This window comes from Strongylocentrotus purpuratus, unplaced genomic scaffold (assembly GCF_000002235.5).
Source record: "Strongylocentrotus purpuratus isolate Spur 01 unplaced genomic scaffold, Spur_5.0 spur5_scaffold_20, whole genome shotgun sequence".
NCBI lineage: Eukaryota > Metazoa > Echinodermata > Echinoidea > Camarodonta > Strongylocentrotidae > Strongylocentrotus > Strongylocentrotus purpuratus.
Genome location: NW_022145606.1, coordinates 43,839,314 through 43,863,152, shown reverse-complemented (window position 1 = coordinate 43,863,152; position 23,839 = coordinate 43,839,314). Strand labels below are relative to the sequence as shown.

Sequence of the window (23,839 nt, the reverse complement as noted above, 5' to 3'; positions counted from 1 at the left end):
CATCGTTATTACTTTATTATCATTATTTATCATTATTACATGTTACATTTTTATATAAAAGTTAATTGTATAGGGTGTGTGTGGGGGGTGGGGGGGGGGGGGGGGGGGGCTAGTGTCACTCTGTCATGATCAGAAAAGATGTGACCCAGCAAGAAGCCGACCTCGGATGAGATTTTTTTTTTAAACAGTTGAAGGGATAGTTGCCTGTTTTCAGACCGCAAATGCCTTCATATTCATAGTGAATGGTTATTGCTCTTATTCTTATTTATGACATTTCTAGTACCCTTTTAGAACCTAAAATTGCAATGAAGGTAATTTTAGACCCCAAAATATATGAAATTTTCCAACATACATTCAGTTCCACTTTCCCAAAAATACGGTGACCGTTAATTAATTATTTAATTACAAATAACAATACATGGGCCGGCTGGTTGTGCCTAGAACCAACACGAAAATGCCAACCGTAAAAAGCCAACATCGGCATTGGCTGAAATACGACGTAAAAGGCGCTATTTCGTTTTTTCAACGGCTTTTTCAAATTTCTTATATTTGTTGTGGTACACAAGTATTAGAAATAGTTATATTTATGGCTATTTCAGCCGTCTCACCGATTTTGATTAAACAAAGATGATTTTGTCATTTACATTGTATGTTCTTTCAAATTTGACACTCACTTTTTCATATTTTGTGTGCGCCCTCTGTGACAGAAATCTTAAAGCGAAAATATACATTTTTTTAGACATTGGTAGGCCTATATTGTAATTACATTATCAGGGATGATTTTAATATCTGTTTCTCTTTATACATCATACAATATATTGCTTAAGCATTGTACTTTGCAGATGGGTGTGATGTCTGAATATTCATAGCGAGGAAAAAAAAAAGAACATTTGTGAGGTCGCAGTAAGAAAAATTACATCTTATATAAAGAGGGGGAAAAATATCTGGATGGGGTTATAAGCACATTCTCATAACGGAAGACCGAAATGACCTTTGATAAGTAACATAATATCATCTATAAATGCGAGCAAAATGGGGGAAATTGCTCTTAGTCGCTTTAAAGTAGGGACATGTTTAATGATGAGAGGAAAAGGGGACACTTATCGGAAGGGAAAAATTACTAGTCGCTTATTAGAAAAGAAAAGGAGCACGTGTCACAGTACTATAAAGGTTATTATCAGAAGTGAAAATGAGGCATTTCTTACACCTGGAAAGAGGCACTCACCAGGGATGAAAAAGGCACTTATGAAAATGGGAAATGGGCATTTGTTGACGGAAATGGGGCATCCATCAGATTTTGAAAGGGGCATTTATAGGAGGTGAAAACGAGATAGGTCCCTTATTAGAAAGGAAAAGGGACACGTATCATTGTTAAAAGGGGGCACTGACCAGATATGAAAAGGAGCACTTATGAGAATAAAAAAGGAGCACGCCAGTATAATAAAGGAAAATTTGCATTTTTGGAAGAAAAGGGGGACCGATCAGATTTACATAAGCGCATATATCGGAGGTGTTAGGGCCCTTTAATGAGAAGGGGGAGGTAGCTTTTATTAAAAAGAAAAATAGTCACATGTCAAAATAAACAGGGCACTTATCAGAGATGAAAAGGGGTAATTATGAGAAGGGGAAGGAAGGGGCGCTTATAAGAATGAAAAAAAAGTTATTAGAAAAGAAAAGAGACATGTGTCAAAATAAAAGGGGCAGTTATTAGACGTGAAAAGGGGCCCTCATCAGAGATGAAAATTATCGGAGGTGAAGGGGGCACTTATCGAAAGTGGAACAAGGGGCACTTCTCGTACCTGAAACGGGGCACTTACTAGAGATTAATAAAGTCACTTATGTGAATCGAAAAATTGTCAATTATTGCAAAGGAAAAAAAAAGGCAAAAATGTCGAAGGAAAAGGGGCACATGTCAATAACAAAAAAAGGCACTGAAAAAGGGTTCTCTCATGTAAATGTTCTAATTTGTCGCGCTTTATCTGTGTATAGAAAGAGAAAGCATACTTGTTTTGCACATAGAAATAGTAACTATTTATTGTACATTTTGTAAACACTATTATAAGTACTTATATAAATAGATCAACTTTGAAATGTACTTAAAAAAGAAGAAGATATGATTCGGAGGGGGGGGGGGGGGGACCGCGCGAAATCCTCATTGAGGGTGTATTTTGGCTTCAGAAGTGAAATCCTCGTTTACGGCCGAGGTGCCACTGGAAAACATGTGGTCACGCATATATGCTTACAGTATTTCTACATGACTAAGACCCGGCCCCTGGGGCCCCTGCAGGCTCCTGGGGCTTCAAAATGGCAACACTGCGAAGCAGGTCCTCTGTGGCACTGAATTGGAATACGCTGCCAAAAGAACATCAATTAAAAAGCGTTTTCATTTTTGCGCTCTGTCATTTCTTAATCCATGTAAAAGTTAATGGAATTAACCATGTACTGTGTCCCATTGGCAAGCCAAAAAAATGAAAAAGTTAAATTCCAACTGCATTTGAAAGATAATACTAATTTAGAACTTCCCTTCAAGGGTGGGGCTTGAAAATGTCTTGAAGTGGGAAAATAACGACTATTAGTTGTCAAATCGACTTTAGGGCTATATAGAGCCCAAAAGTAATAGTCTTTATTTTCAGACAAAATTATTGTACCGAATGGTCATACGTTTTATGCTGCGCAAAGATTCAATCAGTTTAATCTTGGCCATCACAAGAAGTGGGTTATTGTCTGTAGACAAATGCTCATGTACCCTTTACAACTCTTTTCATGTATGTTATTACCAAAGAAGAAAAAAGGCCAGTCAGTCACTCAATAGTGTCTGACAGTGAAGTCTAGCAAGTAAACGGGTTTCCTTGCATAATTTGAATATGAGGACACTGCTAACGTTTACATTTCACAGATAGGACATACATGACATATTCATAATTCCTGCAAAGTTCTACAGAATTTGAGGTTGGTTGCAAAAGGGACATATAGTACCTTTAACGATTACTCAATTTAAAATGAAAAGAGTAAATTAATTCTTTACTTTTGCTGAATACCTCCGACCTGTAACACAGTGGCGGATCCAGGGGGGGGGGGCCAAAAAAAAACATGTAAAAACACGGGATTTTTACTTTTTTTGAGATGGGCCCCCACCCCTGGTGCTCAAGGGGGGGGGGGGGTGCGATTTTTCAAATGTCGAGGGCCCCCCCAAAAAAATAGTGCTCACTACCCCCCCCCCCCCCCCCCTCCACTGAGCGAATTATCGGCCAGCTGTTTCACCGCTAAATATTTCTTCACGAATTGGGCCCCCTCCCCTGCTGTAACAATAGCAATTACACACCAACTGTACAGTCCAACGCCTACAGAACTGGAAAATATTTTCGCAGGGGCTTTCCTCAAATTGGCCATATACAAGACAACATTAACAAGCAAGTTACTAGTACTAGCCTTCAAAATTCACCCCATCTACTTGTGTATGTATTCTGCTGTATCACGTTATCATGGCCGCCACAAATCTTGAAGATAAGTCAATTTGGGAAGATGGAGAGGTAAATTGATTTTGAATACAATTCGATAATGTTACATGTAATATTTGCTTCTGCATGTATTAATATCTCAATTTTTGGTGTTAATTTGTGTTGTATTTAAGGCCCGCTAACTTTTGTTCTCGGCAGTGGCACTGAGCCGAGTGACTGTGCATTTGCATTGCATGTAGATCTACTATGACATGCAGTTCATTGACAATGCCGTAACGAAGGTGCAGCTGCGAGTCCCGTCGGCGGCGGCCTGCGAGCTGTGCCTTGCCAGCACCACATGCATGCAGTGCCTTGGCTTGACTCGACAACTCGAGTGAATTAGCTTAGATTGAATGAAATGAAATTTTCTTTGTGAATTGTTGAATGCTTGTTTACTTCTGTCTTGGATGCACAACTAATGACTAATTTCTTACAAAAAACTCTGCCTTTGCCTGCTTTGTCATTAAATAAAAATAAACTGCTTTTTGGGCGCTTGGGCGCTAGTTCAGAAGTCTATCCATAATTAACTCTGGCGTGGAGAGACCCTACTAAAAAACATACCCGAAATGAAGTAAATATTCATCAAATGTCTAAATAAAGGTCATGATGATTAAAATTTGATATGTTTGTTACCTGTTTTGTGCCAAATTTCTTGTCTTTTTTGGAGTATGTTTCATAAAACGAAGACTTATAATATGCACTTTCTCACGGGATTCGCGGCAAACTGCAGCATAATACAATTGCATACCGTACCAACTGTGGGATGCGGGCGTGCGCGTTTGTTCAGTCGCTAAATTAACACACGCACGCGCCTGCACCCGTCCGTCGGGACGGTATGTACATGTAATCGATCCCCTTCTATGATTGTTTTGCTCTTTGTTTATTTTTCAATTTTCCATGTTTTTGTTTTGTTTCTTAGGACTCTGTGGGTGAGGAGGTCTTACGCATGTCAACAGATGAAATCATCGGGAGAACGAGACTACTGGACAATGAAGTCAAGGTAAATCAATCTAGAAATTACATGAATAGGCCTACTGTCCCCAAGTCTCTCTAGAGATCATCACTAGGAGTAGGACAGTTCACAACTGTATTGCTGTTTTTTTTTCTCATAAAGATCCTAAGTTGAACTTATCTCTAAGTTGGACTTTAATTATGGAAAGCCGTTAACATCTATTAAAATATTTTGTAAAAGTTATTTTAAAAGGCATAAAATGTTGATTCAAATCATTCATAATTTTCTATTATCAAGGAGATTTCATGTTCTTGATGGGGAATTTATCAAAAGTACAGAATACTTGAATTTTCGCTTTTGAATATTATTTCAAGGCTACAAATGGCTCTCCATGATATTTTAGTCCAACTTTGGGTTAGGTTTGACTATGGATCTTTGTGAAACACCCCCTGGGCTCCGCCTTATTATAAAGAGTTACGACTGATCCAAACCAATCGTAAGTCCTCCAATCAATCGCAAGTTTTGCAGTCTCTTATCTCTTATGTACATGTACATAGCTGCGATTGAAATCGTGGGGCCCAGGGGTTGATTTATGTGAAGTGTCTATGATTATGGATGTTGGAGCAGAGAGCAGTTTATCTTGTGAAGGTTTAAAAAAGATGTCCCAAAAACTTGATTTGATATACCATCCTAATGATATCTTTATCTTATCTATTTAAAATAACGCAAACAAATCTCCAGTAGAGGAAAAACAAGTACTTGATAGAGAATTGGGTTTGAATTCAAGTACAAAAGCTTAGTATACTTTTAAAAATAAGGATATCTTGAATATTGTTACTGATTTACCTTTATCTTAACTTCTGTTTCCCAAAGAATGGCGTTGTCTCAACAGCCAGGAAACAAAGTCTCAGAAAGGGAAAGTCAAGCCTCGTTCATACATGTATTTCTATTTTATATTTCTTTGTTCTTTCCTTCACGCAGATTATGAAGAGTGAGATCATGCGCATACAACATGAGCTGCAGGCACAGAAAGAAAAGATCAAAGAGAACGAGGAGAAGTGACTTCAATATCCATGAACAAATCTTTCTTTCCTTCTCTCTGAAAGGGAAAGGCAAGCCTTGTTCATATTTCTATTTTATATTTCTTTGTTCTTTCCTTCACGCAGATTATGAAGAGTGAGATCATGCGCATCCAACATGAGCTGCAGGCACAGAAAGAAAAGATCAAAGAGAACGAGGAGAAGATTAAAGTCAACAAAACTCTGCCATATTTAGTTTCCAATGTCATCGAGGTGAGTGACTCCTGTATCCATTAAAAAAAATAATTCTTTTTTGGTATGCTACTAAAATCAATTAAATTTGATAGGCAGCTTTGGGCGTGTTTTGTCATTGTTTAACAATGTTTCCAGTTTTACAAATCTGAGAAGCATGGCCCTACGTGTCATCAGCGTCTGTGATATGGTGTAATATTGAAGCTTTTCAAAAATTTGCGCTTCAAAATGATCATAAAGTGCCTCCAAAAAGTTAAAATCTTTAAGTGACTGGTTTTACCATACTCATTTCCCCTAATCAGGCTTGATAAAAACCCGATTTAAATCGGTTTCCCGATTTTTTTTTCCCGATTTTTTCTTTCTTCCCGATTTAAAAAAAAAAAAAAAAAAAAAATCCAGATTTTTTTTTTTTTTTTTTTTTTTTTCTAATTTTTTTTCCTTCCCTTTTTTTATACTGATTTTCCCGATTTCCCTCTCATTATCTCTATTCTTCCCTATTTTGCCCGATTTTTTTCCCAATTTTCTTACTCAAAAGGGGGAATGTTGTTAGATGCCATTTTTTCCCCGTGAATCCTCTTCTTTTTTTTTACTCAAGGGGGGCGTGGTTTAGGGGAAAACAAAAACCTATTTTTTTTTTAATGCTCACTATCACCCCTGCCTAATAGACTGTAGTGTCATAAAAAAACGTTTTCCAACGGTTTTTGAAATTTTCCTCCTCCCTCTGGGCTGTGAAGTAGAATTATGTTTTATATTATGTTAAAAGAAAATACTGCTGTCTTTGTAAGAGATGTACATGTAAGTGCTGTGATGAGGATTTGAACCAATTATGTTGTGATCCACTGTCTGGAGACATAACCACTACACCACATTCTGTCTTCAATCAACATCATACATGTTTCTTTCTTTTTTTCTTTCTTATTTTTTAAAATCATTTTTAAATGCAGCTCCTTGACGTCCAACCAGATGAAGACGAAGAGACAGAAGGAGCAAACGTTGATCTGGACTCGCAAAGGAAAGGAAAATGTGCTGTGATCAAAACATCAACAAGACAAGTAAGGAAGAGTGATACAGAGAGAGAGAAGATGAATGCTTTGAGAATAGGGAAGAATGAAAGGGAGAGAGAGAGAGAGAGGGGGGGGGGGCAATGGAAGGAGCAAATGCTGATCTGGACTCACGGTGGGAAGGAAAACTTCCTGTGATCAAAACATCAACGAGACAAGTAAAAAAGAGTGATACATAGAGAGAAAAAAGCTCAAGAATGAAAGATTGAGAGAGAAAGGGAGGGAGAAAAGAGAGACAGAGACTAGAGAGAAAAGAGGGAGAAAGAGAGAGAGAGAGAGAGAGGGGGGGGGGGGGGGGGGGGGGGGGGGAGGCAGAAAAAAAGAGAAGGATCAAATGTTGATATTGACTCCTAAAGGAAAGGGTAATGGGACATTTCACTTTGTTAGTTCTTTCTATCTTTCATTCTCTCTGTTACATACACTAATAAATTCATCCATGAAAGAGTTATCTGTCATATCTTATTTTGCTCCATCACAGACCTATTTCCTGCCGGTGATTGGTCTTGTAGATGCAGAGAAGCTTAACCCGGGTGACCTCGTCGGTGTCAACAAAGATTCTTATCTCATCTTGGAGACACTCCCTCAAGAGTAAGACATTCACAAACTATTTTCATTCATTATATTTTATCTGTGCATGTTGTAGATACCACAGGGCCCCATCTTATATAGAGTTGATATTAATTGCAAATAAGTTGCAATTAATATCAATCGCAACTATGTACAAACTTGCAATTGATTAGAGGACTTGCGATTGATTTGGATTAATCGCAACTCTTTTTAAGACAGGTCCCGGAGGGCCTTAAGTGCTTTAACCCTTACAGTGTGATAGATAATTTCAATTCTCCGAATTCTAATATTGTAACTAACTAATACCTTTGACGAAAAAGCTTGTTTTTGTTCACGATATTCAACATTGCACATGGATTGTGAAGTGTTTTTTTATACAATTAGAAGCTTTTGGTACTCCAGATAAAGTTTTAAGAATGAACCAAAATTAAAAGCTAGGGATGTGAATTGATTAAGGTATAGTGTTGGAACCAGATTTAAAATGTGGAATTTGGTTAGTGGAAGAAATTCCTGTGAAGCAACAACTGTTGCAGAGGCAAGTGTTGTACAAACTGTGATACATTTCGTAAACATCACATGGCAGCACTGTAATGCTATAGTTTGAAGGAAAGACCATCTGCTTTATAAACTTACTGATATTAAAAGCCCACCTACTTCAAATAAATGATTCAGAATTATTTGAAGCCAGTACTTAGATGAGCTTTTACCCTAACTATGACCTTGAATGGAAAGGAACAACATTTATTTGTTTATTATTTATTGGGCAACAAAACACAAATGTTTTTGCATGCATATTTTCTCGTGATCAGGTTTGATTCTCGCGTGAAAGCGATGGAGGTTGACGAGAGACCGACGGAACAGTACAGTGATATCGGAGGACTGGACAAACAAATTCAAGAGGTGAGTAATTTTATATATGTCATCTCCTGATATAATAATAATAATAATGATAATGTCAACTTATAAAAAGCCCATGTCCATTCTAAAAGACTGCTCAAGGCACTCTGTACAATATCAAAATAATTATACATTATTAAAACTACGACATAAACTAAATTCTTCTTAAATATTTCAATTGATGATGATTGTCTCATATGATATGTTCCCATACAGTGCATTATGAATAAATGATTTTGCTCAGTAAGAACAAATTGTATATAATAAGCTTTACATGATTAAGTGATTCGTTTTTGAGAGGAATATTGTCAATTAAACAACTATTTAAACCTGTTTGATACTGTTTTCATATCCTTTGACTTTTTAAAATGATAGACTTAATTTAAATTTAGGAGGGCTTGACTATTAGGTGCCCTAGACACATGGGCACCAAAAATAGGTTTACAAATAAAAGAGTGACATTTTCTTGTGTGGACTGAATCCCTATTAGGCCCCCGCAAAAAGATGTTGTATTGCCCTTTGCAACCTTGAAATCTATGGTCGGCTTTAACCAAAAAATATGTTAGAGGAAACAAATATTAATGCATTCAAAACTGAGAAATATCAGCTCAAAGAAGGAGAAGAAGAAAAAGAAAAAAAGTATATAAAAAAAAGATTTCCGACCGACTGACCCATGTTTTGGCACCTAAAGGGCAATACAACATCTTTTTTTTTTTTAGGCCTTACTCTACAATGTGGTATTTTATTCTTGTATTCCTATCTTTGCTTTTGACAGTTAATAGAGGCTGTAGTTCTACCCATGACACACAAAGAGAGGTTTGTAAATATAGGGATCCAGCCCCCCAAGGGAGTCTTACTCTACGGTCCACCAGGCACGGGCAAGACGCTGCTAGCCAGGGCGTGTGCTGCACAGACAAAGGTATGAAGTGTATGAAATATTGTACACTAATCAAATTCTCAACTTCAAGCCTAGACCAAACGCTATATCTTACCCTAATATTAACCATAAACCTAATATAAGCTTATACCGAATTGCAACCCTACCTATTTATTTTTGACGAAATAAAAGCCTGGAGAAAGTATCACCAGAGCAAATGTCTGAGGACAGAGTAGGCGGTTGTCATTTAATTTTGATAGATTGTAGGACATTGTGAACAGTCAAAAGACACATTGAAAACAACAAAAACATACCAGGTTATTTGCTTTGTTATATTCCTGGTAATGAATTGATCTTGTGATCATTGAAAATCAGCAGGAAAAGGTTGTACAGATTATGTAGTAGCTGTGTTGTATGCAGTTCATTGTTTGCATACTGAATAGTGAGCATTCAATTGTACTTCAAGTGAGCAAATGTGTACAATGCATGTAATCTGCAGGCACTGAATGGTTAACTAAACCCAAACTGTTTCATCCTGGTGAAATAGTCTTAAATTACACTACTGTACTTAAAGTGATTAAATTAAAGTTGAATATGTATTGCGTTAATTAGCAAATATATTACTTCCTTTTTAATACACAAAACTTTTATTTCTCTCCCTCAATGACTCTTTTATCTATCAATGTTCTGAGTACTTTCTATATTCTGACTGTTTCACTTTCTGTATCTGTTTCATGCAGTCTACATTCTTGAAGTTAGCCGGCCCACAGCTCGTTCAGATGTTCATCGGGGACGGAGCCAAGCTGGTAAGGGATGCCTTCGCTCTCGCCAAGGAGAAGCTCCCAGCCATCATCTTCATCGATGAGTTGGATGCCATTGGTACCAAGAGGTTCGACAGTGAGAAGGCTGGTGATAGGGAGGTTCAACGAACTATGCTGGAGCTTCTGAACCAGCTGGATGGGTTCAGTTCATCTGAAGAAATCAAGGTATTTGTTTATAGTACTGTTAAATCTCTCTCTCTCTCTCTCTATTGCTCCTAATTTTCTTTCTCTGTCTCTTGCTATTACACACTTTCACTCCTCATCTTGCCTCATTCTATCATTGAAAAAAGGCTTTGTGAAATGGGTCCCTGAACTTGTATTTTCCAGGTGTTTATACTCTTATGTCAAGAAATGTATCTCTCCTAGTAACTTTGCTTGTTTGTTTATCTTTCTGTGTAAAGGTCATCGCAGCCACAAACAGAGTGGACATCCTTGACCCCGCCCTGTTGAGATCAGGAAGGCTGGACAGGAAGATTGAATTCCCTGCACCCAACGAGGAGGCCAGAGCTCGTATCATGCAAATCCATTCCAGGAAGATGAACGTTGGGTGAGTATAATTTCTGTCTCTCTAGTGATCAGGACCGGTTTTCACCAAACCAAAGTGGCCTTTCCCTAAAAATATTGAAATTTAAGGCCTGGTAATGATACCGCTGAATATGGGCTATCCAGCCGTTTTGTTTTATCTTGTAATTCATAATTCTATTTGTTATTGTTTTACTGAATGCATGTTGTCTTTTTGTATATGGAAAATAAAACAAACAAACAAGAGATGGTATTTATTACCAGTTTACTTTTGAGGGGCTTGATCCAGTATCCTGCTCGCTCCAAAGTGGACCATTCTGAGATAAATAGACTCTAAAGATGGTATGTTAGCACAAGTCATGGAGTCACAAAGTATTTTAAAGGTAAAGACCGGTAGTGGTAAAAGTGCGGTTCAAGGGTTTTGGGTGCAAAATATCCATTTAATATTGTTTAAATATATGACCAAATGTTCAATGTTGAGTTGCATTTGCAATATCTATCCAGGCCGGTCGATATGATAATTTACCAAATATATCAATTAGTAGGCGGTTTCCCGGCAAAATATGTATCATTGCGTATTGGTCAAAACATATTATTTCACATGATTGGTATATATATATATATATAAGAGCTTCCATTTCATTTTTTGAGAGGGGGGCGTTTCCAAAACTGGTCTATACCTTTAAGTTACATCCGTCATTTTGACTTGAATATGAATGTGTGAGTTACAGAGTTATAAAACATTTTTTTCTCCATCCAGGGCTGATGTAAACTTTGAGGAGCTAGCTCGTTGTACAGATGACTTCAATGGAGCTCAGTGTAAAGCAGTTTGTGTAGAAGCTGTAAGTATCATTGTGATATCACACGAACTACAGTTAAATCTGCATAACTCGAAGTGGCACAAGTCTAATTTTTGTTGACCATATTATGCAAAACATACATTATTTATACTTCCAAAGTCCAATTTTGTGTAAGTCAAACTATTTTTTGGCAGTCCCAACACATTCAACTTATGCAGAGTGAACTGTTTATCAGTGAACTTTAACTTAATCCTAGTATGTATAACTGTAGGAAGGTGAACTAATTTGATCTTTGGGTTGACTGAAGTAGATCAAAGGTCAAAGACCACAAAAGTCAGTTTACATGAATTTATGAGTTTTGAGTTTGTTTATCTTGATATCTCAAGAACCATGTAAGCCATGAACTTAAAAATCGGTATGAATCGTCCTAGAGATGAACTGAAATGATCCTGGGGGTACAATAATCAAATCAACTCGTATTAATCAGCGTAAGCAGGTAAAGTAAGCAATATTTGGAGTCAAATTTTAATATTAATGATAGTGAAAATTACCAAACGTAATAGTTATGCATGTACAATAGAATGATAATAAAATGAACCATTACAGACGGAGGCATTCATTCATCACGTTGTGATTTTTTGCTTTCATGAAAATAGTTTGCTGTAAAGATTATAAGAGTCTAGTAATGCCTAGCTGGAATGCTCCACAGGGAGTGAAGATTGTGCACACAATGTGTGCGGGCAAGCACTGAATCCAATGACTGGGGTAATAGTATATCTGTAAAGCGCTTAGAGATGTCCGAGATGTAAAGCGCTATATAAAAGTTGAATATTATATTATTATATCGCTCTTTATTTAATCTAATACTTCTGTCATCTCTCTCTTTTCAGGGTATGATCGCGTTGCGTCGTGGAGCCACTGAGCTGATGCATGAAGATTACATGGATGGTATTCTCGAAGTGCAGTCCAAAAAGAAAACAGATCTCAACTATTATGCCTAAAAAAAAATCCTCTCCATGTGTGCATGTCATGTGAATAGACATCCATGAATACTCCTCTGTCTCTAATCACAAGACACTATTTATTGTAAAGATCGTTTTAGCGAATTCCTTAAGAACAAGCAAAAGGGCAGATTCCCATTTTTGTATACATAGAATAGGCCTATCAGATCTTCCTTGCTGATAATAACGATTGGAAAGTAACCCCAACCAAAGGCAACCATACATCCATAATAGTCAGCTTGGGCCAGAGAGGTGGCCTAAATCACTAAAATGTTATGAGAAGGGTCATCAATACGACTGATATTTTTGGAATTGCCGCAAACTTTTTCCCTGTATAAGCCATTCGAACCTTCCCACCAACCAAATATTCAGATTAAATCCCCTTATCTCCTAGGGTATATAACAATGCCACAACGGATACTTTTGATGACTTTTTCCTATAATGCGTCATACGATTATTGCTAGATGGCGCTGTGAATTGTGGATCCACCATGTTACCTTGTTACATTAAAATTTTTCCTAAAGTAAATGGGGCTAATAGAAAATTCAAAACATGGAACCGGATTCGGCTTAATTACATTGTCACACTGAGACGTTTTGACAGAGTTTTATGAGTTTCCACTGTGTTTCTCATGTTTATTGTAGTCACTGAATTATATCTGCTTTTTTTTTTTTTGAGGGGGGGGGGGTGGGGTTGATGATAATGCAGTTGTAACCTTATGTTAATTTTCAATTCAAGCATATTTCCAACCCAACAAATAGCACACACTCATAACAAATTCATAATTTTTTAGAATATCCGAGGTACATACTGCTGTCTGATAAAGTGTGACCTGCCTTTTTTGTTTTTCCCAAATCAATTTCTTGAACTACGGGCCGATATTTATGCATGGGAATTTTTTGTTAAAAAGAAATGATTGTAGAATGTGGTTTATAACAATGATTTTGTTTCTCGTAAAAAAAATAAGAACGTGTATGTATGTTTATCTTGGTGTAACCAGGATAATAAATTGATATTGTTAAATACCTGTACATACTGCTTTTAGGATGTGCTTTGATCTGCTTTTTTTTTTTTTTTTGAGGATTGAAGTGTATGGCTATGGTGATACATTTATGACAGGAATAGTGGGGGAAAGAGAGAGTGAGAGAAGGGGATGAAGAGAAAATATAAACTGAAAGGTAATTGAAGGTGCAGAGAGACAGATGGAGGGAGAGAGAGAGAGAGAGAGAGAGGGGGGGGGGTGGAGATGGGGATGGAGAGAAAATATCAATTGAAAGGTAACTGAAGGGGCAAGGAGAAAAGGAGAGAGAGAGAGAAGGGGGATGGGGTATAGAGAGAAAATATCAACTGAGGGGTGATTGGAAGGGCAGAGAGGGACATAGAGAGAGAGAGAGAGGGAGAGAGAGAGAGAGAGAGAAGGAGGAGGAGATATCAACTGACAGGTAAATTGGAAGGGGCGGGGAGATATAGTCCAGAATCTGCCCGGTCATTTATAATTCCCTACACACTTGATTCAAGCCGTCAAACATTTAGGGAGAGGTATCGTTGGTGTGGTGAAGATCAAAATTAAATAGGCCAGATTCTGGACTAGGGGAGAGAGAGAGAAAGGGGAAGTAAAAGTGAGGAGAAATATGTGTAGGTAAAAAATCAAAATGAATGCAATTAAGAAAGGAGGGGTAGTGAATTCATAGAGAAGAGATAAAGAGAGGGAGAGAAGTAGAGGAGCAAGTAAGGAGATGATAAAGTACTCCTGCGACATTTGCTACATTAACATGAGGATTTTGGTTAGCATACGGTATTGATGGCAAATCAATTGTCTCTGAAAACCTTGTCATAGAAAAGTCACAGTAGTCACAGCACCTACTTTCATACAATGCATGTATCATTAAAATCACTCATATTCTAGATATCAAGCCTCCTAAATCCTAATCTATTCCAATCTATTCATTCACATATTTTTCATGTACATTGACATTTATTTATTTCTCACTGCCCCTAAAATTAACGCCTTTTTATTTGGAATTGTTCCCAAAGGTTCATTCACAATAAGGCGATTTTTTTTCTTTCTAAGCAAACCTCAATAAATCCATTGCTTTGTCATGTTCTCTCCTCCTTGCAAGCAGTTATGGTAACAGTACCTTCATTTGTTTGCATTCATTTTTTTGAGAATCTTGGAATGATTCAGAAAACTTGAGAAGGGCAGCAGAACTGCATCAGAATATAAATAACTTATCTGTTTACTTCAGCATATAATTAATCGTTGTCATTTGTTTATGTTCTATCTCACTTCTGTTCCTTTGTGTGTAATGCAGATGCTTTTATGTGATTTCTTTTTTTGTTTCACTAGTGCTCCTTGAGCATTTGATTTCAAGTAGATTTGGGGCGTAATAAATCTTGTATGTTATCATTATTATTATTAAAAGAATCAATATTTGGAAAGCCCTGAATTATTTTCACCAGAAATGCCAGATCAGTGGTTATAATTCGATTTCAGCCCCAAAGAGGATAACAAATCAATGCACCAGATTGTTGAGTTGCTAGTTTGACTGGGAATATATATAATAATCACTCAAGTATTTCTCTCTCTCATCTTTCCAATCGCTCTGAAATACACCTCAGTCTCCATCTCTTCTTCCGTATTGCTCACTTTTCTGTTGTAATGAAATTTGCAGTGAATTTCACTGCAAATTTGAAGCTCTCATTTACGTCTGTGCCTCTCTCAGATGTTTTCAAACAATTCATCCCTTCTAAGTGCAGTGGCAACTTAGTTTTGATATATAAGATACCTTGGCCAATCTTATAAAGAGTAGTGATTGATCCGAATCAATCGAAAGATTACAGTCTCCTATCTCTTTATAAAACGAGGCCCAAATGTAATAGTAATTTTGCTGGTCCAAGCTCAATAAATTATTTTTCTTTTTTGTACTCTGGGGATATAAAAAGACATCTGCTACAAGGTAAACGTCATGATCAAAATATCCTCGCTATATAAGTCTTTACTGTATAATATATAGCACTACCACAATACTGTGAAAGTACATTTTTGACATGCACAGGTAATTCAAAAAGAGAATACAGTTCACTCTGCATAGCCACACAACTTTAATTTTCCCAGGTGTCAAATCAATTTTACTTTTACCAAACCATGAAAAAACTTGTTATTTACACTTCCTCAGTTAGATTTCGAATAAAGTCAAAACTATTTTTAGCAGTCCCAACAGATTCAACTTTACTTATGCAGAATTAACTGTAGTACCTTCCAAGAATGACCCCAAGCTTTCTCATCATAAAACAAACGACAAAAACACTTTTTATTTGGCTTCAATAAGGATGGGTTTATTGTGTGTTTCAAACCATGAAAAGAATCCTTCGCTTCAACAACAGTATCGCTCCTGTCTCTACAGTTCCTTTTCAATGACTTGAGATGTCGCTGTAATCCTATATCTGTGTGGTTCTGTAGTCAACATGATCTTCTTGGTAATGTCTATACATGTATGGGGAAATGTTTGTAGAGTCACATGATCATTCGTTCTCCTCGCTGCGGAGACGGGCGTTGCCATTGGTGACCTTGATGGCCAGCTGCTGGGCGCGCTCGACGATGGACTTGCGCTTGCGAGAGGAGACTCCATGGGCAATCTCAGCGGCGAACTTCCTGTTGCTCATCATAAGAACTTCGAGCTCCTGCATTGACAAAAAAGAATCGTTAAAGAGGAATAAGTTTACCCAAATCATTTATCATCTACATTTTAATTAATTCTTTTGCAGACAACAATTTTGTTGTTGTTTTGTTTACATTTTAAAGTCTAACAATATTTAAATTATATTTTATGCTTTCTATGTACAGCACTATCCCTAAAAATGCTAGGGGGGTGTTTCACAAAGATCCGAAGTCGAACTTAACTCTAAGTTGGATATAAAAATTATGGAGAGCCATTTGTAGCCTTAGAATAAAATAAAGAAAAAGAAAAAATTCAAATATTTGAGACTTTTCATAAATTCCACATTAAGAACATGAAATCTCTTTGATGATAGAAAATATGAATGATCTGAATCAACACTTATGCCTTTGAAAATAACTTTAAATAAATATTTTCAAAGATGCTAACGGCTTTCCATAATTGTTAAGTCCAACTTAGGATCTCTAAACACCCCAAAGGGAAAGGATCCTGGACATGATATATTGGCAACATGTACAAGAATTTTATTTAATAAGGGGGAGAGGAGGGGAGCTTTCATGAGTTAACCTCCTGGAGACTCATGCAACTTTTTGGAAGTTGCGGACCTTCTTGAAAGAGATTCCCAGGCACATACACCCAATGCTACAACTGAGTTTTGTTGTCAGATCTTAAATCCATCAACTCATTGCCTGAGTCAGTGGGAGTTATAATCTGCACCGACTACAAGCCCAAAGAAGTACAAACAACTCGGTGGGTCTGCTCAGTTTGGTGCGAGACAAAAAATGAACCCTGTAATTTTGTCATTTTATGGAGATACTGAAATGGCGTGTATTAGCTGATACAATTGCTGCTCTCTGAGTCTTTTTGATACCAAATATATGAAATTTCAACCTAAAGAGAAGTATTTAAAGCCTGTCTGCACTAGTTTGGCCAGCAGGGATTAATCCTTCTTGCATGGTCACCGACAGGTGGTGTATCTCATCAAATGAAATAAGCTCCCAATTAACATAAGAAAAAGAGGATCATGGGGGACCAATGTTCACTGATTAGGCATTGTTTGCTATATCGAGGACGCAGGTTGCTTAAAGTAGTGCAGTAGGGCTTTAAGTGGTACATACCTTAACGTTGTGTACAAGGAACTTGCGGAAGCCAGTGGGTAGCATGTGGCGGGTGCTCTTGGCGCTTCCATAACCGATGTTTGGCATACGAAGCTGACCCTTGAATCGCCTCCTCACACGATTGTCAATACCCTTAGGACGACGCCAGCTGGGCTGAAGAGGGAAAGAGGTTAACAACATTTTAAGACAAATTGTGGAACTCTTTGTAAACATGATTTTCGCTCTAGTAATGGCAGAAAATAGTGACAGAAATAACAATATTGGTGCAGTGAATGATTAAACTAAAGAAAGCTCTAAAAGGCCGGGCCATAGAAACTTGACTACATCCACCTCTGTGGGATAAAAAGAAGACATGAAATCCCTTTAAAAAAAAAAAGCAAATTAAAAAAAAGCTCTCATGAACAAAGGAACAAGACTTATGAGACATTGCTATATGAACTGCAGAGTGCAGGTCTGCAGTACTCTTGTTTAAAGTTGAACTTTGAATGGTGGTGGTTATTTTACCTGACAGCTAAGAAAGCATAAATGTGTTTTTCTTCTCACAAATGGCCTCATCTTATAGAACCCTTTATATGACCGAGTTATGTTGTCAGACCTTAAATCCATCAACTCATTGCCCGAGTCAGTGGGAGTTATAATCTGACTAATTTTTTCTAGCACCGACATCAAGCCCAAAGAGTACAACATAACTCGATGGGTCTGGTCAATTTGGTGCGAACCAAAAACAAGAAATACAGCAATAATCCTTGTGATTTTGTAATTTTATAGAGACTAAAAAACATACTGAAATGTAAAACAAGGAGGAATGGCCTGTAAGCTGATACAATGCCGTCCTCTGAATCTTAAAAACTCAAGTGTCAAACAAAACTAGTTGATCATCTGTTCTCTAATCCGTTCTCACTGAGTACAGCCACCATGAACAAGTGGTTACTCCCTGTTCATGTTAAAGTGGAACAGTTAACCCTGTATAAAGACAACCCAAGGGAGACAAGAAAAGTGGCCTTTACAGGCAGGTGATCTTTATGTACAGATTCCTTTAGAACATGTTTCAATGGGAAACCATTTCCAATGGAAACAAAAAATTGTGGTCTGTCACTACAGCAGGTTAGACTGTACTAGCCTCGACTCTCAGGTAACTATCACATCTTTTGTTTCCATTGAAACATGTCCTAAAGGAACCTGTACATAAAGGCCACCTGCTTATAAAGATCACTTTTCTTGTCTCCCTTGGGTGGGCTTTGTAAACAGGTGGTCTTTCTATACAGGTTGTCACTACAGCAGGTTTGACTGTACTAACCTTGACTCTCAAGTAGCGATCACATTGGTGACGTTTGAAGTGTTTGAGCTTCTTCTTGACAATGGTCGGTTTGAACAGTGGCCTCACTGAAGGAGCCATGATGATTCTGGTCGCTTATTCACCGTCTAGAGAACAAAGAGGATCGAAAAAATAAGGTGTAATGGGTGTGTGTACATTGTTCTTCATTTTATCGTCCCTAAAACTCAGCAGAGAGACAGAGAGTTGAAGGAAGTAAAGTGTATAATGACAACGGGAATATACAGTCACTTTCCCGTCTTGTGAAGGTAAAGAGGTTGAAGAGATAAAGATGTATTAAAATATATTGGGCCATTACTTCACTTTGGCACTTTGAAAAATAAAAAATTGATTTTAATTTCATTTTTTAATCAGCAACAAATGGCTAGGTTGGTATTTAAAAAATTACTTTATCTTAATAAATGAATGATTTCAAGTGTCATAACACATGCACACTAATGACTTGTAATGTACTTCATAGATTAATGACTGCATCGATTATTGCATATGCACATTAATTGACATCTCTTCAAAAACCAATAAAAAGGAAAAACAAATTATAGAACCTATACAATTTCTTATACAAAATTGTGAAAATTGAAAAAAATATCAGGTCACTGTAATTTAGGATCAAATAATGTTTAATTTTTTCAAATTTTAATTTAGGCTAGAAAGCCTAGATCTAGATCACTTGCAAACTTGTAAAACGACGCACCCTAAAATGACTATAATTTCAAAACTAGCATCGCCGCCGCCCCCCCCCCCCCCTCCCCGAAATTTAAAAGGAAAACCGAGCCAGGTGACACCAAATGGCAACAACATGGTTATAATACACCCTTTCACGGTTACAAGAGTGCGCATGCGCCGACTTGGGTGCCATTTTAATTGCGAGTAACTTTTATTTTATGCAGCATATGCAAAGCGCACATGTCGATATGTGAGTAGTAGGGGCGCTAATACTAGGGTGTCTGAACGATTTTTCAATTTTCAATTTGGGATCGTTTTTCACCATTTTTGTTTGATATTTTAATAAAAAATGTTATCAGAATAATACATTTCAAATTTCAAGTCTCACCGATGTTTCTATCAAAAGTTACAGCCCCTCCAAAACGCTGGTATATTCATATCATTTTGGTCAAAATCGACGAAAAAGACGTCCACGCTGAGTGATGTTGTTTTGCTAAATTCAGACAAACAGCTGTATCGCGCGATATGCAAGCGTATGCATATAGTACGCATGTTGCTAAGCCAATGCGCGACTTGCAGCTTGAGCCACGCTGTCTCCGCGATATGTGCCATTGACTAGTATGGTTGGCAATTCTCGCCGTAGAACCCGGAAGTGAATACACGTTGTAGTCAATGGCAATATCGCGGAGACAACGCACGTTGTCTCCGCGATATTGCCATTGACTATAACGTGTATTCACTTCCGGGTTTTATCAAGGGAATTGCCAACCATAATTTCAGTCACTATAATGTGTAATTGAATTTGGGGTTTCGTTCGTGCGCGGAGATGTTACGCGATGTAACCATGGTTTGGACTGAGCGGAGCGCACGCCCCCTAACTAGCTGATCCACCAAATAGCGAGAAGGGTATTTTTAAACTGTTATCAGTTGTGATCCCTGGGGGCTAGCGAAAATATAATCACATAGAATTGTTCCTTAGGACTGGGACTACTTATCGATCGGGGCGTCATATCTCAAAAGTGACAAACCTCAGAGTTAGCCAGGACACAATGTTTAAATTGCTGTTTTGACCAAGATATTTTTAGAATTTCGGGGGCTACGCCCCTTTGGAAATATTGGAATTTACCTGCTCTTTCATATGACACCTTATTCATTGATTATCACCTTCAGGATCACAACAGATAAAGGTTTGAATCTCGATTTGAAGAAAAAAAAATTGACTGCATAGGGATGCGTGTAATCTCTATGGGAAGAATTTTAGCACACAACATTGGGTGCGCGATCAGACACCCTACTAATACGAGAATAAGGATCTTCCGCATGAACGAGGATATTCTCATAAATGCGGACAAATCATGCCCTAAAAAATAAGGATCATCCGCATTTTACGCCTTTGCCACTATGTGGGAGTAGGGTTCCTGATCCGCGCGCTGGCAATGCGAAAAACAGATTCCGCGTAATAAAAAAACCCCAGCTCACTGTCATAACTTAAAAGTAGGGTGTCTGATCGCGCACCCAATGTTGTGTGCTAAAACCCTTCCCATAGAGATTGTACGCTTCCCTATGTGGTCTACGTGCATTGCGCGACCATCCAAAATTGGTCAATGATTTTAGGAAAAATTTGAAATTCAAACCTTTATAACAAATGATCCTGAAGGTGAAACTCAATAAATGAGGTGTCATATGAAAGAGCAGGTTTTTCTCCATATTCCCCATAGGGGGCCACCCCCAGAATTCTAAAAATATCTTGGTCAAAACAGCGATTGAAATGTTGTTTGCATCCTAGCTCCAAAATTTGCCACTTTCCTGAGCTGCGCCCCCGCGGCTTAAGCAGGGCTAGACGTAAGGATAATATCCAGATGCTTTTTTTTTCGCTAGCCCCAAGGGATCATTTGTTATAACAGTTTGAAAATACCCTTCCCACATTTTTGGAATCAGCTAATTAGGGAGGCGTGAGCTCCGCTCAGTCCAAACCATGGTTACATCGCGTAACATGTGCGCTTATAGTGAATGAAAGTATGGGTGGCCGTTCCCGCCATAGAACCCAGAAGTGAATACACGTTGTAGTCAATGGCAATATCGCGGAGACGTACGTTGTCTCCGCGATATTGCCATTGACTACAACGTGTATTCACTTCCGGGTTCTATGGCGGGAACGGCCACCCATACTAGTCAATGGCACATATCGCGGAGACAGCGTGGCTCAAGCTTGCAAGTCACGCATTGGCTGAGCAACTTGCGTACGATATGCATACGCTTGCATATCGCGCGATACAGCTGTTTGGCTAAATTTAGCAAAACAACATAACTCTGCGTGTACGTCTTTTTCGTCGATTCTGAGCAAAATGCTATGAATATTTCAGCGTTTTGAAGGGGCTGTATCTTTTGATAGAAACATCGGCGAGACTTGAAATTTGAAATGTATTATTCTGATTACATTTTTAATTCAAATATCAAACAAAAATGGTGAAAAACGATCCCAAATTGAAAATTGAAAAATCGTTCAGACACCCTATTAAAAGTCTCTGTGCATACACTCTAGTCTATGTGAAATGCATTAAGGTCATAAGGAGCATCATCGCAGAATCGGTTTGTCGCATCGCCTACGCGCGGATCGGAAATAAAAATCATCCACAAAAATGCGGACGATCCTCGTTTTGTAGGTCGCTTGTGTCAGTGTCAACGAAGACGATCCTTATTCTCGGACTAGCGCCCCTACTGATCACGATGTGAGTGCGCAACAATACATGCATGTCTGAAAAAATTGACAACTCAATGAATGTTTACTCGCAAATTAAAATGGGAGCCTTAACCGTGAAGCGAAGGGGTGTACGAGACACTGTCAATATCGCACTTGCAATCACACATTTCTCTCTCGTCTGACAGGGCCAAGGCCCATAACAATTTATTCTAGACACTAAGAGTAAGACGGTTCATAAAAAATATTAAAAAATAGCCGAGCCTCAAAAAGTTGACAGGGCTCAAGAATGTCATGATTCTTACAAAAATTATCAACAAATGTAGATCTATTAACAATTAATTTTACTAAGAATGATTTAGAAATCTTGATGGCAGAAAGTAGATTCCGAGGTGTCCGTAACGGGTAAGGAGTCACAACATAACATCTGAATTGCTAGAGGAAAAAAATAGAACGCCACAGAAAAAGGTGTACGTGGGCCAATACAAAGTTCAAGCAAACCGATTCCAACAAGCGCTCAACAAATGTGAGAAAATTGTTAGTTCACACGCAGTTTACTTAAAAATTATAAAAATTCTAATGCTATTATATAACGTTAAATCGGTAAATGTTAATTTTGAACACTGATTGATGGAATTCACATATAATTTGTCATTGATTGTGAGAATATTCTAAATTTCAACGTACATGGAAAGAGCGACGTCTATAAAAGGATGATGAACGGTGAGGGCGCACTGATTCTCATTTTATTTTTTTCCTTCGAGCTCAGCTCAAGCGTCATTATGCCAGCTGAGGTGGCAGGGGCCATGGGTGGGGCCGGAGGAAAAGGGGTGGGGAGGGGGTGGGGGAGGGAAAAAAATTCCCCGTAAATGTGAAAATCGCACCAATTGAGCGGGGGGGGGGCGTCTTCTGTTTTTCAACAAATAAAGGTAAAAATAACGTGTTTTATATCAGTCTGTTTCCCCCCAGGGGAGGGAACCCCCTATATATAGATCCGCCACTGGGCCTACCTTCTCTTTTCTTCCGTCTCCGTTTGTCTCTCGATCCCTAGACCTTCTGTCATCGTGCGCCCCGGCCCTTATCAGGCGCCTTTTAATTGGCTGGCTGTGCCCGCTTAATTATATATAACATTTTTATCATCATCGACGATCATATATTTTGAAGAATAAAATTTCACTTCAAGTTCATTTATACCCGCCCCTCTTTCATTCATTCCTTCTTACTCTCCTAGCTCTGTCTCTCTTTCTTTTATCTCTTTTCTGCCATTGTTTCTCTCGATCGATCTCTGCTCTGTCCATTCTTTTCTGTTTCTATAGCTATATAGCTGCCACTTCTCGTCTTTAATTGTCTCTATGTCCCCTCTCTAGCTCTCATCTCACACTCTGTTCCTACTAACATTTCTTTATCCTTATCTTTATTAGTTGGTTTATATATGTATGCATTATATTATATTCTGTCTATATGCTTCCCCCCCCCCCCGTCTCTGTGTGGATCTGTCTCATTCTTGTCTGTACTGACTTTTCTACTTATGTTGGTCTCTCGGTCCCCTCTTTGTGCATCCATGATTTTTCTTTCTCACCTTGTTCTGATTATGTTTCTCTGAATGTTCTGTCAGTTTGGATCTTATCTCTCTCTCTCTCTCTCTCTCTTTACTATTTCTTTGTTTTTATCTGTCTCTCTCTCTCTTACTCGTTATTATTTCTTTGTCTGTATCTGTCCCCTCTCTATATTTTCTGTCTTTATCTCCCTCTCTATATTATGTCTTTGTCCCCCTCTCGCTTTCTCTATATTATTTCTTTATCTGTCTCTCTCTCTCTATTATTTCTTTGTCTTTATCTGTCCCTCTCTTTCTCTCTATTATTTCTGTCTTTATCTGTCTCTCTCTCTCTCTCTGTCCCCCTCTCTCCCTTTCTCTATATTATATCTGTGTCCATGTCGCTTTCTCTCTCTCTCTCTCTCTCTCTCTCTCTCTCTCTCTCTCTCTATCTATCTTTGTTTTTATCGCCTCTCTCAATCTATCTGATAATCCTCTCCATAAAGAACAATTTTTATTTAACGTAAATATACTCGAATACACATT

The 23,839-nt window shown here is 38.0% G+C and overlaps 2 protein-coding genes across 2 annotated transcripts; one reads left to right on the top strand and one right to left on the bottom strand.

The window, feature by feature from the left end:
• Nucleotides 1-3,441: 3,441 nt before the first annotated feature.
• LOC576830 (26S proteasome regulatory subunit 6A-B) lies at nt 3,442-13,298 on the top strand. Its single transcript, XM_030993418.1, has 11 exons — nt 3,442-3,530; nt 4,417-4,497; nt 5,616-5,741; nt 6,665-6,772; nt 7,260-7,369; nt 8,158-8,248; nt 9,021-9,164; nt 9,863-10,108; nt 10,345-10,490; nt 11,226-11,307; nt 12,156-13,298. Exons 1-11 carry the CDS (start codon nt 3,483-3,485, stop codon nt 12,264-12,266), a joined length of 1,293 nt encoding a protein of 430 aa, XP_030849278.1. The 5' UTR covers nt 3,442-3,482; the 3' UTR covers nt 12,267-13,298.
• A 2,283-nt stretch (nt 13,299-15,581) lies between these two features.
• Nucleotides 15,582-22,509, bottom strand: LOC576760 (60S ribosomal protein L32). The gene is made up of 4 exons (XM_777033.5): nt 22,447-22,509; nt 18,360-18,484; nt 17,063-17,215; nt 15,582-15,948 (listed from the first exon to the last, which is right to left on the bottom strand). Exons 2-4 carry the CDS (start codon nt 18,456-18,458, stop codon nt 15,790-15,792), a joined length of 411 nt encoding a protein of 136 aa, XP_782126.1. The 5' UTR covers nt 18,459-18,484; nt 22,447-22,509; the 3' UTR covers nt 15,582-15,789.
• Nucleotides 22,510-23,839: the final 1,330 nt, after the last annotated feature.